Source organism: Dipteris shenzhenensis, chromosome 29 (assembly GCF_047967505.1).
Source record: "Dipteris shenzhenensis isolate YYH24624 ecotype China chromosome 29, Dip_SZ_1.0, whole genome shotgun sequence".
NCBI classification, from domain to species: Eukaryota; Viridiplantae; Streptophyta; class Polypodiopsida; order Gleicheniales; family Dipteridaceae; genus Dipteris; species Dipteris shenzhenensis.
This window is the reverse complement of record NC_141624.1, coordinates 11,812,412-11,829,513: the sequence shown is the minus strand read 5'-3', so window position 1 is coordinate 11,829,513 and position 17,102 is coordinate 11,812,412. Positions and strand designations below refer to the sequence as shown.

The 17,102-nt window shown below is 45.4% G+C and overlaps 1 protein-coding gene across 1 annotated transcript in view; it reads left to right on the top strand.

Annotated features, from left to right (window-relative positions):
• LOC147882442 (DNA-directed RNA polymerases IV and V subunit 2-like) overlaps positions 1-17,102 on the top strand; it is a 160,451-nt gene that overhangs the window by 4,430 nt on the left and 138,919 nt on the right. Inside the window, exon 3 of the mRNA XM_087400248.1 lies at positions 4,361-4,378. Coding sequence (XP_087256374.1) covers positions 4,361-4,378 — 18 coding nt within the window. The remainder of the gene's footprint in view (positions 1-4,360; positions 4,379-17,102) is intronic.

Sequence of the window (17,102 nt, the reverse complement as noted above, 5' to 3'; positions counted from 1 at the left end):
CTGAGCCACAAACTAGAGTAGATAAGGATAGCTGTCATCCAGCTATTATTCGTGGGCGGTGTACCAACCGCATCTGCAGCTAACATGTCGGTGACATAAATGCACAACGGTCACCCTGGCATATCACGAGTGGAGCTCGATATCTCAACAATACCTGCATCTTCGGCCCCAGCCTTTATGCATCCCCTAGATCACTCTATACACACCGACTATATGGTCTTCTTCGACCCCACATCATTTGACAAAGATTACACTACTGCAGCATACATTCGACATTGTTGTCAGTTCTTTTGGGTTGGTGATACCCTCGTATGTCACAACTTATCAGATTCCGTCTCCATAGCTATATTGACTAACCTCACAGTTGGATGCCTCTTCCATAGAGCAGTTGCACAGTCCACGATGTCTTACGACAAGTTCAGCCTTGACATGTTTAGCACGCAGCCATACACACCGTTCTCCACGTAGTCATCTTTTGATCGACCAGTTTTTTATCCACGTGGACTTTACATTTTGCATATTTTCTTCCTCTCCCTTTCAGCCTATCTTCTGGGTTTTATCCCCAAAGGCAAAGGATGACTGTACATCAAAGACCAAGGCATCCTTCTGTTCCCTCAAGAAAGCAATGGGAATACATGTTCTCAGAAAAGCCCCCATTCAAAGTGAAAAGCCGCATCATGTCATCTGTAATCACCCAATCATGGGGTAATGTTGCATCTATCTGAAGTATCCCCCCTGCACTTCCTCTAAGTTGATTGACCAATTGCTGTTGATAATCTTCTGGAAGCCTTTTGAAGGCTTTCCAAGAACACATAGAAGAAGAAGGGTCTCTCTCCCACTTGGACCACTGCATATAATGAGACAAACCAAGCTGCCTACCTTGCTCATCAAGTATACATTCATTCCACATGATAGGTTGTCTGTCAATATCTTTGAGAGAGGAGGGAGGAACTCTTTGAAGGTTACTTCTAAATCTTGACCAATCTTTCATAATAGCAACCATAATTGGGGAGGATGAAGGATCATGTGGAGAGGGAGAGGGAGAGAGAGAGAGAGTGTGGGCTAGGGAGAGAGAAAATAATACTCAAATGGAAACATAATGAAAGTGAACTGAAATGGAAATGAGCGATAGACCAAAACACAGTGATAAGCTTGATGTAGACTCCTTGATGTGTGTTGATGTGACACACAAGTACAATCATATATACAATAGATACACACTAGAATACCAAAGTGTATATGGGATATCTACAAATATGACATGTGGCACTCACACATAAGACTCTACTAGAACTCCTAGTAGAACACACTAAAACACACTCAACTTCACTTCATGTTCTAACACCCTCCCATGAATGAAAGGTGAGGGACTATTGGAATGGAACCAAAAACAGAACATGACAATGACGGACTACTAATCGGTGCACTCCAAGTATCTTAGAGGCTAAAGTATGAGCATGTTCAGAGGTGAATCCAAGCACTCTCAAGGCTTGAGATTCAATATGACTCAGAGGCTCATGTCTTAGCATGGCTACATGACTAGCTCATAGGTCTAGGAATACACCAATTTCTTGTAACTCGGCCACAGGCCTGATAAAGAGACTCTATCAAAGGCAATATATGACTCCCACAATACATCGCCCTCCTAGCTCTAAAACAGGGTGACATGGAGCCACATACCAAAGATAGCGAAACATCATCTTAGGACTCTCTAAGGCTGAGAACCTTCATTGGCTCAAAGAGATTATTACATTCGATTTTTGGGGGACTACCCAGGGTAGAGTACCCATATACATTAAGCTCATGGACATATTTTAGAAGGCATATTCATCATCCTCGTCTACCTCCTGAGGGAAGGATAGATTTCAGAGATGAGAAGTGAGAGAAAAAGTTGGTGTCGGAGTTTCATCTTCTTCTTCTTCACTAGTGGTAGTTGTAGTCAAGTTAGCATGCTCCTTGGATTGTTGTTTGGACAGCTTCTGAAACAACAGTCCTCTATATGGCCACAATAGTATATTTGAAAGGTTTGAATGGCTTCTTACCCTTGGAATATAATGCCTGCTCCTCATTGACATCCTGTGCCTTCGTTCATGATCGAGAAGCATTACAACCATTTCATCCAAGGACATATCCCGTGCTACACAAAGCATTGGTATGATATCACGATATTGAGGAATATGCTCAATGCTAGTCAGGGCAGATGGCGGCATTCTTAGCAGCAGTAGCACTCTTCAAGTAGGTTGTTTCTTAAAAAACGAGCTCTAAATGAGGTAGTTTGGTTTTTCAAGAAAATTACTTCATTAAGTACGAATGAAAACCGTGAGAGCAAGCTCAAGTGCGGGAGTACATCATGCAATGCATGAAGAAAAAAAACAGCTCAAAGTGAGCTAATATGCCATGTTGTAAATACTAGCTAGAATCTCCCAAGATGTGTCTACAGAAGTGTGGGGAGCTCTGAATGGAGTAAGCAGAACATCCCGGATGGAGCATGACTCCACAAGGTGTCGTCGAACAAACAAAGATGTGTCCATGTCATGTCCCTCGAAGAAAACCTATGGACCAGTGAGTGACAACCAAGCAACTGATCCCTAGGTCATGAAGAAGAGTGCTCTATGAAAAATGCAAAGTATCCTAGCAACACCCTTCCAAATTGTCCTCGCCTGAGTGCACTCCCAAAGGCAATGTTACACTGACTCAACTGCTGAGTGGCATCAAGGAGATGTAGGGTCAGCCTTGAACCTCGATCTCCATAGGTTCACTGCAATCCCTCCATGAATAGTAAGCCAGATGAATGACGCGATTTTCCTATTCCTCCTCCCAAAGTTTTTCCGCATCTCTGTGGAAATCTGAAAAGTATCCCAATGAGGAGCTCTAGAGGGCCTCCAACCTCTACAACTGAGTTGGAATCTCCTGGCGTTTCTGAGCATTTAATGAAAGAAGGGGATGCTCTTCTCTCGGTGCCTTGCATCTATCCACTCCCATTCCCCTGGATCCCACTGCAACGATCTAATAGGGGAACCTCCATACAACCAAAGTCTCCAAGATCCAAGAGCCAGGAGAATGGGGTCTAGATCAAGATACCACTGTGAGTCTCTACCCATCTCCATGTATCTTGTAATCCTGACAGGCTGAAAAGGAGCCTCCAAGAGAATGTCCTCTGAAGATCTGTGGAGTCTGCCTCCTGCATGAACCTGAAAGACAAGGGTATCCTCATGTGCATCCCGCAAGGCCATAACCTGCAGAGGGATACCTATCCTCGTAAAAGCCCCCAACGAGGTGGACTCCGAAATAGGAAAATGGTATGTATCCATCCACTCCACTGGTATGGCTGCATCTATCTACTGCATCTTGGCGCACTTGCTCTGAGGTGACTAACTGAACAAGCTCTCTGATCCTCTGGAAGCATCTTGAAAGCTTTCCAAGCACCCACCGTGGATGCAGGGCCCGACTTCCATCTAGACCACTGCATGTAGTGTGGCATACCTAGTGATCTACCATGCTCATCCCCAATCTGATTCCAAAAAATAAATAAAAAAGACGGTGTAAGTCCATCTGACCCTGGAGAACTTGAACTCTATGTTGGTGAGCGTGCATCAAGTGAGGCTCTGATACCTCGATCCACCAACATAGGAATATGTTGCCAAACAACCTGTCTAGTATCATCTCTGCCCTGCATTCAAAAGGGAGGCATAGTAATCTGAAGCAATCTGCATGACGGCATCTGGATGTGTCTGAAGTACCCCGTCTGAGTCAACAAGGTGCAAAACTCTCTCTCTACTATGTCTAGGGCCAAGAGTAGAGAAGAACTGCTTGTTGACTCTACCTCCGATCTGCATCCAGAAAGACTCTCTGCATCAAAGGCATACTCTACTCTCTAATCTAAAAGTGTCTGCTGATGAGCCCTTACTGTAGCAAGGCGCTCCTGAATCCAAGCATCTATAGGCCATTTCTGCTCCTCTCTAAGGAGCTACCAATTGCTGGCAAATGGCAATCTCTCGCCTGCAAATCTCATCTCTCTAGATACTAGCAACAGAATGATAAAGCTGCTAATGTCAGTGAGGGCTGCAGCCACATCTGAAGGGGACGACTGCCCACCTTGCAGGTGAGAAACCCAAATCCATAGCAGTGTCTCTGTGAGGCCCTCCTCCACATAGAAGGCATTTGGAATCCTGATATTGGCAGAGCGACCTCTAGCTTGAGGCTCTGAAACTACCAAAACAACCGGAAAATGATCTGAAGTGGATACCCCAGCGCTGATGCATACTGTCCCACCTTTGTCTAATGCCCAATCATCCACATAAAATCTGTCAATCTGTGCATGGATAGGCATCCTTGCTCTCCTGCTCGACCAAGAAAATAGAAGAGACTGTGGCTGAGTGTGAAAAGCATCATCATAGCAAACATCTTTGCCACTGAACTGAAAATGGAAGGCATCCCATGTTGCTCTCTCAAGGGAGTGAATGCCACCTTCCCTAACCCCTCTTTTGTCCGAAGGCATCTCAACCATGTTAAAATCGCCCCCAATAATCCAAGAATCTGCAATATGGGGCCAAGAGAGCAACTCCTTCCAAAAGAGGACACGATCCCCTCTCAAGTTGGGTGCATAAAGATCAAGAAATCCAACCTTACGCCCACCAATTAACAAAATAACCCACTGTGCTCTGGAGGGGACTATGACTCCGTGTCCAATGACCAAAGGAGCATTGAAGAAGAGATAGAAATGCAAATGCAAATGCCTCCCCTGGTGCCCAAGGCAGGTGACCAAAAAGTATGGCAAAAAAGAAGCTTACCTGACTTGGCACAATCTCTACCATCCAGCTTATGCTCTTGGAGCATAAGGATATCAATGGGACCACTTGTAACGCCTCGATGGAGTTGGTTACGAATCAACTGCCTATAGCGGCGATGAAGTATACCACTGAGGCCCTGAACGTTCCAACTAATGATCCTCATCGACGGGAGGAGGAGGCCGGGTGAAAGGCCCTACCCGACTTGGTGGTGGAGAAAATCCTCTCCTGTGAAAGAGTCCTGTCAAGCGGAGGGAAATCAACTGGTGAAAGAAACCCCACTCCAGCAGAGGGGGAAACCCTGTCCAACGGAATCCCAATAACCGGCTCCCCTAGGGTAGAGGGTACAAACTCCTCCTCTGTCTCAAACTCTACCAAATCTGCGAGTTTTACAAAAGACTCCTGTTGGAATATGAAGCCAAAGTGAGTAAAAAATGAGTGTACTAGTGGTTTTATAGTCTAGTGAGTTTTAGACATGCCATGTGTCATATTGGGAGATATCCCATAGACATTGTGACTTTCTAGAGTCTAGTGCCACACTATATATTGTTGTACTTGTCTATATCTAACATATCAGTCAACATCAAGCTATTGATACATTGTGAGTATTTTGGTTATTGCCTTGCACTTGTACTTTCCTTCCTTTCCATTTTGCCTTTCATTATGCTTTCCATATTTCCATTCCATTCCTAGCTAGCTACCATGTCTCTTCATATGGTATCAGAGCCTTCCTTCTTAGTCCTTCCCTTCTCCTTGCTTCTCCATGAGGTAGAGGGTGGCCGGAAAGAGAAGCTGCCCTCTCTTCTCTTGGAGGAGCTCCCCTTCCCTACTCCTCTCCATTGAAGGCTTCATCAATATTGGGATTCTCCTCTAACGTTGTCTTCTCCAACTTGAGCTTTTGCCACCTCTCTTCCCTGTCCTTGGTGAGCTCTTCTCCTTCCTTCAGCTACAAAGACATCCTGGAGTGGTGATGTTTCTGTTGCTCTCTCTATGACCTGCGGACGATGTGACGCTTTTATCTGGATCTGGAAGCAGAATCACGACTTTGTGTCTTCAGAAAAGTTGTAGAAGACCTTGAGTACTACAATTTTTGTTTTTACATCATTGCAATCTGAGTTTTCTATGAAAAGATATAGCTTCTGCAAAAAGTGACAAAAATTATTCCTACACGCGGATTTTGTTCTTGAGTTCACGGGAGGATAGTTTCCAGCCTACTGTCACTATCTTGATCTCCACCTCCATCTTTTTATGCTCCAGTTGGTGCGCCCACAAAGCTAAGCTGTAGCTGCCCATGCAGCTTCTCCTGCTACCCACGTGCTATCCTCTCTGCCCGCCATCTAGCTTCCCACGCAGCTGCTCCTGCTGCTCACGCTTCTCCTATTGCCCACGAAGCTCTATCTTCTCGCTATTCGAGCTGCCACATTGCACATCTCATCCGCCTTCTATAACTGTGTGTAGACTCCACACTGATTTGCAGCAAGAAGATAAAGAAAAATTATCTTGATGTGAGGTACGGTTACTTCCCGGCTTCTCCGATTACTTCTCTGATTGCCCGTGGTGCTAGGCTTGCACATTGAGTGACTCTACTAGTCCTTGTGGCACCTCCAGCCTGTACATCAATAAGTTTAGGTGACTCTCCATATTCTATCTTGAGAGTCATGCCCTGACCGCTCCATGTAGCTGTTGAGATATCGAGCTCCACTCGCGATATGCCAGGGTGACCGTTGTGTATTTATGTCACCGACTTGTTAGCTGGAGATGCGGTTGGTATACCGCCCACGAATAATAGCTGGATGACAGCTATCCTTATCTACTCTAGTTTGTGGCTCAGTTGGTATGCCACCTTAGTTAGTTGAGTTTGGTTTGAGACCCACATATAGGGTTCTTCTATTTTCTTTGTACTTGAGTTCTTTTGGCTTTCACAACTAAGAAGAGGAAAACTGTTTTCAGCCTCCACCTTTGTGTGTATTCCCCCATTGTGTATGTGAGAAAGCTGCAAGTGAGACTCCTTCCCTCTCTCCCACTATCTTCACATGGTATCAGAGCCTTGTTCGTGGTAAGGAGCTCAAGAAAGCAAACCAAGTTCGTAGTATCCTGGTAAGAGGACCAGTGTTGCTTTCCTTTTTCGAGTTTGGGAGCAAATCTTTGCAGGTAGCACAGCCGGAAGTGCAAGAGTGCACTGTCTCAGATTGAGACGTCCTTCGCGGTGTGGCGAGAGGGCATTATATGCTGCGGGACAGGGCAAAGCTCTTGGTGACTTTATTTTTCTGATTCGAGGTCATTTTGGGGCCCGTTTTGGAGGCGGAAGTTCTCCGCAGGCACTCAAAAAAAGGCCCTGTTTTTGCTGTGCGACCACTGTTCTGCAGGTCGGTGAAAAGTTACCGCAGAAATTGCATCGTATGTCTGTGCGCAGAGACATTGGGAGTTGCAGATTCATGCTTGTTGTCTGTTGATGCAAAATCGTCACTAGGAAGTGACTGTGTGGTGAAATACCACCTTCGTCAGTTTTGCAAATCTGCCCGTGTGAGGCAAAAGCTGTGTTTTTTGCAGTGACAGAATATTTTGTAGTGTTCTGTAATGGCATATGATTCTCTATCACAGATTATCACTGAAAAGCTTGACAAGAATAACTTCCAGGCATGGAAGTTTAGAATGACGAATTTCTTGATGGGAAAAGGCTATTGGGAGTTCATTACAGGAAATGAAGAAGAACCTGTTCTTCCTAATGTTCCCAATCAACAGGAAATGCAGGCATTCAAAGGATGGCATGAGAGAGCCAGGAAAGTTATGTATTGGCTGTCTATCAGTATTTCGGACTCCATGATTGTGCATATTCAGGATGCAAGTACGCCAAAGGAGGCATGGGATACTTTGGCAAAAATGTACAGCACAAATATGCAAGCCAGGAAAATGCAGCTCAAGCAGGAGCCGCACAATGTGCAGAGAGAAAATATGAGCATCAATGACTACCACATGAAGGTGAAGAAAATTGCGGATGCACTTGCTTCCATTGGGTTGCCAGTGGATGATGACGATTTAGTTTCTGTGACCTTGAATGGTCTAGGAAAGGATTATGCACAGTTCCGGACATCCATTGCCGTCCATGAAAAATTTCCTGATTTTGAGGAGTTGATTGCTCTTCTAATTTCTGAAGAGCAGAGAAATAGTGATGCATCTTCTTCAGCAGGAACTTCAAAAGAAACTGTCTTCTACTCAAATGCTGGCAGAGGCAGAGGTAGAGGTAGAGGAGGCCGATCTGCAGGCCGTGGTAGAAATCACAATATGTAGCAAATGCAAGAAAACCAGTCCTATGCAAGAGGACGTGGTAACTCTGGAGGTAGGGGGAGCCAAAGAGGTCGTGGTGGATGGCAGAGAGGCCAAAATGCAAACAGCAATGTTGAATGCTACTACTGTGGTAAAATGGGGCATATGGCTAAAGACTGCTACAAAAAGCAGAATGAAATTATGAATGGAAAATTGCAATAAGTCAATTATGCATCCTTTAGTAGACAGGGTGATGACAGAAATGAGCATTTGTTTATGGTGCAGCATATGACAAATTCTGTGACAAGTGCAGAAGAAAGCAATGATGTGTGGTATGTTGACTCAGGTGCGTCAAACCACATGACAGGTCATGCTGAATGGATGCAAGATACAAGGAAAATGAAAAAATCAAGATTTGTGGAGACTGGTGATGATACTGCACATCCTATTGTGCAGATTGGCAAAATTCCTTTGTCTATGCAGGATGGGAAAAAGAAATACTTGTCTGATGTATTTCATGTCCCGAACATCACCAAGAACCTGGTTTCTGTTGGTCAAAGGATTGAGCAGGGCTTGCAGGTCAGATTTAATCCTCATGGATGCTTTGTTGAGGATATGAAAAATAATGGTTGATTGATAGCAAAAGGAAAGAAGAAGGGCAGGATGTTTACGTTGGATGCGGACATGCCTGAATTGAGTGCATCAATGTTTACACATGGGACCGGTGTAGTTGCAGATATTGATATTTGGCATAAACGCATTGGTCATGTTAATGTACAGCAACTTAAATCAATGCAGGCCCAAAATATTGTTGCAGGATTGCCTAAATTCAAGGTTGCAGAAATGCATAAGAAGGTGTGTGAAGCCTGTCAATTTGAAAAACAGGCAAGGAAACCATTTCCTAAGCATGTTCAAGAGAGTAAAAAGCCATTGGAATTAATCCACTCTGATGTGTGGACTACTAAAGCTACATCTATTGGAGGCTGTCACTATTTTGTCACATTTATTGATGACTTCAGCAGAAAACTTTGGGTGTATTTTATGAAAAAGAAAAGTTTGGGTACTTCAAAGCTTTTAAAGCTATGGTTGAAAAAGAAACGGGCTTGCAAATAAAATGCCTAAGGTCAGATGGAGGGGGAGAGTACCTCTCAAATGAGTTTGCAAGGTTCTTACAGGAGCATGGTATAAAGCAGCAATATTCATGCAGTCATACCCCATAGCAAAATGGAATTGTAGAAAGGAAAAACAAGCATATTAGAGAGGTATCTCGGGCTATGCTAAATGAAAAAGATCTACCAGATTATTATTGGGCTGAAGCAGTTGCTACAGCAGTTTATATAATGAACAGGACTCCCACTGCAGCAATACATGGCATGACGCTGGTAGGAAATCAGATATTTCTCATTTGAAAATTTTTGGTTGCATTGCCTATGTCCATGTGCCAGATGAGTTGAGGTCCAAGTTGGATCCAAAAGCTGAGAAGTGTATCTTTATTGGTTATTCTCTGCAGCAGAAAGGGTATAGATGCTATAACCCCTCTACTCGTAAGTTTACAGTGAGCAGAGATGTTGTTTTTGATGAAATGAGCAGCTGGTATAAACCAGTAAATGTGATGATTGATGTAGATGCACAAAATGGTAATGCTGCACAGAATTCACAGCAGCAATCACAAAATATCAATGGATCTGCAGTGTCCTCTAGCAGTGGTTCACATACCTCGCCATGGACAGGTAGATTGAGATCAGGAGAATCTCCTCAAAGCAATGCAGATAGTGGTACGCAGGTATCACGAAAAGAAAAAGAGAAGGTAGATTAGCGCATGTTTGATGTGAATGTAGGTCACTCTTATGTGGATGGTGAATCCAGTGGCTCAGAGCAGAGCATTGATGATGAGTTGGGTATTCCTTCTGTTGTTACACCTGGAGTAAGGAAGACCAGGGATGTTTTGAGAGCACCTGGAAGTGAGCCTATTTTGCGCAGGTCTACCAAGGTTAGGTATCCTGTGGATAGGCTGAAATATGATGGATTTACAGCCATTCACTATGTCTATATGGTCAAAGTGATACAGGAACCAGAACCCACTTCTTTTGAGCAAGCCGTGGGAAATGAAAAATGGGAGAAAGCCATGGATGAAGAAATGGATGCCTTGGATGCAAATGCTACATGGGAATTGGTACCTTTGCCTAAAGACAAGAATGCAATTGGCTGGAAGTGGGTTTATAAGATCAAGCACAATGCAAATGGTTTTGTGAATAGATACAAGGCAAGATTAGTTGTCAAGGGGTATGCACAGACATATGGCATTGATTATGAAGAAACTTTCAGCCCGGTTGCAAGGATGGCAACCGTAAGAGCAGCCATTGCTATGGCTGCATCAAAGGGATGGTCTTCACATCAGATGGATGTAAGGAATGCCTTCTTGCATGGTGATTTGCAAGAAGAGATCTTTATGGAGCAGCCAGCAGGTTATGTTCATGCTATTCATCCTGAGTTTGTTTGCAGGTTGAATAAAGCCTTGTATGGCTTGAAGCAAGCACCTAGAGCATGGTCTGACAAGATAGGACAGTATCTTGTCACTATTGGCTTTCAGATTTTCAAGGCAGATTTCTCACTCTATGTGAGAAAAACAGAGAAAGAATTATGCTGCTTGTCATTTATGTTGATGATTTGATCATCACAGGTGATAGTGATGAAGATATCCTTCATGTGAAAATGCTATTGAGGCAGAAGTTTGAGATGAAGGATTTAGGAGAGCTGCGTTATTTCTTGGGCATTGAGGTGATTAGATCACCAAGTGGGATACAGCTCTTGCAGAGGCAGTATGGACTGGACATGCTGTCCAAATATGGGATGACAGGCTGTAAGCCTATTTCAGTTCCTTCGAAGCAAAATGTGAAGCTGAGCGCAGATGCAGGTGAGCTTCTGGAAGACCCTACTATGAACAGAGGCATAGTAGGAAGTTTGATTTACATGACTATTACTAGGCCAGATTTGAGCTATGCTGTTGGGTTGGTAAGTCAGTTTATGCAGGCTCCAAGGAAACTGCATTTGGATGCAGCTAGACGCATACTCAGGTATGTGAAGTCCACATTGCAGTATGGACTATTTTATGAGGCTGGGGTTCAGATACAGTTGCATGGATACACTGATGCTGATTGGGCTGGTAGTATTTCTGATAGACGATCTACCAGTGGGTATGTGTTCTCTTTTGGGAGTGCTGCAGTTACTTGGAGCAGCAAGAAACAGCCTACAGTTGCCTTGTCGAGCACAGAGGCTGAGTACAGGGGTGCAGCAATGGTTGCATGTGAGGTAGCTTGGTTGCATAAGCTACTCTATGATATGCATCAGTCTACAGATGGGCCAGTTGTCATTTATTGTGACAACATGAGCAGCATACACTTGGCAAAGAACCCAGTCTTTCATGCTAGAACAAAGCACATTGAGGTGCATTATCACTATGTGTGGGAGAAGGTTTTACTAGGTCTTATTGATCTAGTTTATGTCAGCACAGAGGATCAGGTAGCTGACATATTCATGAAAGCATTGGGCATAGAGAAGCTGCGCAAGTTCAGAGACCTGCTTGGTGTGCAGGAATTGGGATTGAGCTCGAGGGGGAGTGTTGAGATATCGAGCTCCACTCGCGATATGCCAGGGTGACCGTTGTGTATTTATGTCACCGACTTGTTAGTTGGAGATGCGGTTGGTACACCGCCCACGAATAATAGCTGGATGATAGCTATCCTTATCTACTCTAGTTTGTGGCTCAGTTAGTATGCCACGTTAGTTAGTTGAGTTTGGTTTGAGACCCACATATAGGGTTCTTCTATTTTCTTTGTACTTGAGTTCTTTTGGCTTTCACAACTAAGAAGAGGAAAACTGTTTTCAGCCTCCACCTTTGTGTGTATTCCCCCATTGTGTATGTGAGAAAGCTGCAAGTGAGACTCCTTCCCTCTCTCCCACTATCTTCACAATAGCTACCCCATGGACTTCACCAACACATATTTTCGGGCATCCATGCCTAGTGCTTCATCAACATCGTCATCGACTCACAGAGATGCATACACATGTGCAGTGGCTACTTGGAGGACATCTCTTACTCCTAAGAGATCTATTTTTATTATTCCTACAGCTTAATGTATTTTGGGGTCCTCTGCCCTGGGTAGTCCCCCTAAAATGATATGTATTGAGTGTTTGGTTATCATTGAGTCTAAAGGTCCTCTGCCTTGGATAGTCCTCCTAAAAAGATGTATTGGTTTTCCTATTTTGGTGTGTGGCTTCCTAACATGTCCTATTATGAAGCCAAGGGGGGATGTACTGTGGGAGCCATGTATTAGCTTTGATAGGTTTAGAGGGCGATGTATTGTGGGAGCCATGTATTGGCTTTGATAGGTCTCGTTATTAGGCCTGGCTGAGTTCCAAGATGGTGGTGTATTCCTAGACCTATGAGCTGGTCATGTAGCCATGCTATAATGTGAGCCTCTGAGCATGTTGAGTCTCAAGCTGGAGAGTGCTTGGATCAACCTCTGAACATGCTCAAACTTTAGCCTCTAAGTTATATAGAGTGCATAGTTTGATGATCGTCATTGTCATGTTCTGTTCTTGGTTCCATTCCAATAGTCCCTCACCTTAGACCGTTGGATGGACAAAAGCAGTAGAGCCTAATCCGCCTTCACAGCCACCCTCATCCACATTTAAATCAAGTGAACAACACCATCAGAAGATAAAAGGCTTTCATTGAAACTCCTTGTCTCTACACACCTCCAGATACAACTCATACTGTGGCCACATTTCCATTGAAAGCTAAAAAAACTCAAAAAGAACCCAAAAGACTACACTACTCAAGACAAGCTCTCCTACTGACTAAGATCAAGCTCAGAAAACACATAAATGGCCCATGAAACATAAATTCATTTCTGTGAGCGTACTCCACTACTACAACTATTCACTATGCACAAACACTTAAGGCCTTCACACATCTCATATACAAACTGTTTGCTATCCACAAGCTCCCCTCGAAATTCTTTGAGGTTGAGGTGAGCCAAGCTCCTGTGTCATAGCTCACAAGCAATTGACGAAGCCTTATGACCAACCAGGGCTCCTCCTCTAAGATGTGTCGTCAAGGCATTCCTTGAGGTTCAGTCCCTCAAACACACAACCAAGATGCGCAACCCAAGCTCTATGTCCAGCCGTGTCCCCAAAGCAATGGCGATGTACATTGGCACTCATCCTCCAAAACATCCTATCCACTGAGCTTGCGACAATATACTGGCCATTATGCTCAGCTGACCAAGCTTTGAACTCCTTACTGCAAGCTCACATAGATCCCGCAATCGCTCCTCTGAACTGCTTAAGGCTTCTCCTACTCATGGTGCACGTAGCTACATAGTTATCCATGCAAGCCCCTTCGATTCCTCAGCTCCCGGTCGAAGCACAGCCCATCACCTCTTTCCTAAGCAAGCTGCTTGCCAGAGAATAGCGCCAACCTTTTCACAAATAGTTCCAGCCATCATCAGAGTCCCTATTACCTACACCATCTGCCTATGCGCAATGACTCCTAGCATTGCAGCTATCTCCAACTCACCCGAAGGTTGGATCTCTTGACGCCCAAGGTCTTCTAGTCTCAAAGCAACTACCCGTCATCTCTGGTCCTTCTTGCATGGCAACCCGACACTACGGCTTCCCTGACTCACAAACAACCTACCTAAAGGACCTCCAGTAGAATTATGGCATGCTTTATTTCTTCAAGTTTCTCCCTTTGCTTTCTCAGTCTCTCCAAGAGCTTTGTCTCTCTTCTTTTGATGTAGACTGCATCGCGGCTTCCCTCCTGCTCATCACGGAGCACACACCCTCCGTCGGCCAAGGAACTCTTAGCACACAGTAGTGATTCACACCAGGTCAAAAGCTCCCTCCCAAGAGCAATCGCCGACCCTTCGAGTAGGATCCTAGACTCGCACTCACAGCCACCATCCCACGTACTCCATCTCATCAATCCAGAAGCATCTCCTTCTCCATCACGTAGCCACCTTGTATGCACATGTACCTCTTGTATGAGCCACGTCATCCTTAGCTATCCACCTCATGCTTTCCTTTTTACCACTCCCAAGTTCCCCCCAAAACTTAGACCAAGGCCATTAATGCACATATTCCAACCTTAGGCTCACCTTTTCCCTTGCACATACACTTCCAACAAAGTCTTTAAAGCTTGATTGCCACATACACATCCATGATGCCCACATGAAGTACAGGAGTGCTCCCATGACTTTACCACAATATGGAACATCACTTATGACCCTATGAATAGTTGGTAAAGGACTACTATGATGGACATATGTCATCCACGATCAACACCGCTACTCTGGATACCATGAAGTACGTGAAAGCTGCTTACACAAGATCTGATTGAACCCCATCAAGCACACACACAAGTTGAACATCACACATGTACATATGTACAAGACGAGTTTGAGGTTTTCAAAAATCTTCACACACCGTCATTGTCATGTTCTATTTTTGGTTCCATTCCAGTAGTCTCTCACCTTGCCTTCATAGGGGGGTGTTGGAATATGAAGCCAAAGTGAGTAAAAAATGAGTGTACTAGTGGTTTTATAGTCTAGTGAGTCCTAGACATGCCATGTGTCATATTGGGAGATATCCCATAGACATTGTGACTTTCTAGAGTCTATTGCCAGACTATATATTGTTGTACTTGTCTATTATTTAACATATCAGTCAACATCAAGCTATTAATACATTGTGAATATTTTGGTTATTGCCTTGCACTTGTACTTTCCTTCCTTTCCATTTTTCCTTTCATTATGCTTTCCATATTTCCATTCCGTTCCTAGCTAGCTACCATGTCTCTTCAAGTTCCTGTAAGAGGGAACTGGCATAGGAGTGCAAAGAATCCCTGCACTCGAGGGAGTAGGAGAAATAACCCCCTTACCTCTATCAAGAAGTGAAGTGTGACTAATAGAGGGGGGCGGTTGATCATGAAGATCAGGAACATCAGTGATAGGACCTGAAGAAATGGGTTGCCCCTCTTGATGAGTAGGTTACCTCTATTAAGAAGTGAAGTGTGACTAACAGAGGGGGGCGGCTGATCAGGAAGATCAGGAACATTAGTGATAGGTCCTGAAGAAATGGGTTGCCCCTCCTGATGAGTAGGTGAGGGGACTGGGGCAACCACATCTACGCCTATAATAATTGTAGGAATATCACCTGTCTGTAACTGAGAATGGTCTGAGGTGCCTCGTAGAGGTGGCAGACTGTCAGCAACCCTCACAAGCATCCAACAAGGGACGACAGGAGCAGGACGTGCTGATCATACTATGTGCGCTAAAGAAGAGGGTCCAGGTCTAGGGGCTGGTCCCGAAGGTTCTAGGCAAGAAGGGGGGGCTACTGTTGTGCTAAAGAAGAGGGTCCAAGTCTAGGGGCTGGTCCCGAAGGTTCTGGGCGAGAAGGGGGGGCTCTAATAGCGCGTGTAGAAGTAGTAGGATGAGTAGGATGAGAAGGCGGAATAAAACGTTTGGGCCTTTTCTTCTTCATAGGGCAATCTCTGGCGAAGTGCCCAAGGGTCCTGCAAATCCTACACTGATCTTGTCTCCCAATAGCCTCGACTCTCTGTCAAAAAAAGGAACCATCTGGTCGCTGAAGCATAATGTGATCATTTGTAATATCAGGGTCAAGAGACGATGACCCTGACTCGTGGCACCCCATCCGATCTGACAGCCTCTGTTGCTGAAGAGGGCATGCCAAGGAGGGGGACGATCTCTGTGACCAACCCAAAAGTGGCTCCTATGGATAGTAAGAGTCGATGGTAAACCCGAGGAAGGCGAGTGAATCTAATGAAAAGTGAAGTAACCCTGCTATCTTCTTCTACCAGATCAAAACCCAAAGTGAAGGGTGTCAAAAAGATCCTCCTGAATGCCAAAGGACTAGCCCTGAGTATTGAACCTGCTGACTCTGGAGAATCAAAGACCACCTGGAAGAACCCTCATCCAAGCATACGAACATCGCTGAGGTGCCCTGTGAGATCTCCAGGTAAGGCCGAAAGCATGCAATCCCTAGCCTGTAGCCTAGAGGGGTGGGAACCATGGATGCGAGCAAAGAGTGAGGTGCCATACTCATGCTTTGAATCTATCGAGCTGCTGAAGCTCGTCTTTGGAAAAGGTAACCGTTCTTGCGGCCGGTGGAAGCAGTCGAGGATTGGTTGAATGGGAACCCATTCGTCAATCAAGGTGGAAAGGCTGATGCAAACACGAAGACGCTCTGTCCGTCGAAAAAACCTGCTGCCGGAAAGAGATTTTGTCTCTCTTTTTCCTAGAGGGGGGAGGTAGGGTGGCAGGGGGGGGAGGTAAGGTAGGGAAGGAGGGGAGGGAGAGGGAAGGAGGGAGGTGCTGAGGCTGAGGGAGGGGCTGAGAAAGGGGGTGGAGGAAGGGAGGGAGAGGCAAAAGGAGGGGGAGGTAGGGAGAGGCAGGGAGAGGGCAGCAGGGGTAGGGAAGGACGGACGGGGGGCGCGGGGTGGAGGGAGCATGGGGTAAGGAAGGAGGGGCAGCGGCGGAGTAGGGAGAGGTGGGGAAAGGCAGCAGGGTAGGGAGGGAGGTGTAGCGGGGGTAGGAGGGGAGAGGTAGTGGGTGAAAGGGGAGGGAGAGGTAGCGGGGTGTAGGGAGGGAGAGGTAGCGGGGGGTAGGAGAGTGCAGCAGGAAAGGGAGGGAGGGGAGCGGGGGAGAAAAAGAATATCATCAGAAGATCTGGTAGTCTGCGTCCCGACTGAACATAAAAAACTAGGGTATCCTCATGTGCATCCTGCAAGGCAATAATCTGTAAGGGAATGCCTGTCCCTCAGAACGCTCCCCACCAAGTGGACTATGTGATCGGCATGTCATCTATGTCAATCCACTCTCGCAGAATGATTGCCTCTATCTGGTGTATCCTGATTGCACTCCCTCCCAGGTGCCCAACCGCTAAAAGTCTCTAATCCTCTGGAAGTCTCCTAATGGCTTGTCAAGCGCCTACTATAGAAGCAGGTCCCCTCTCCCATCTAAACCATTG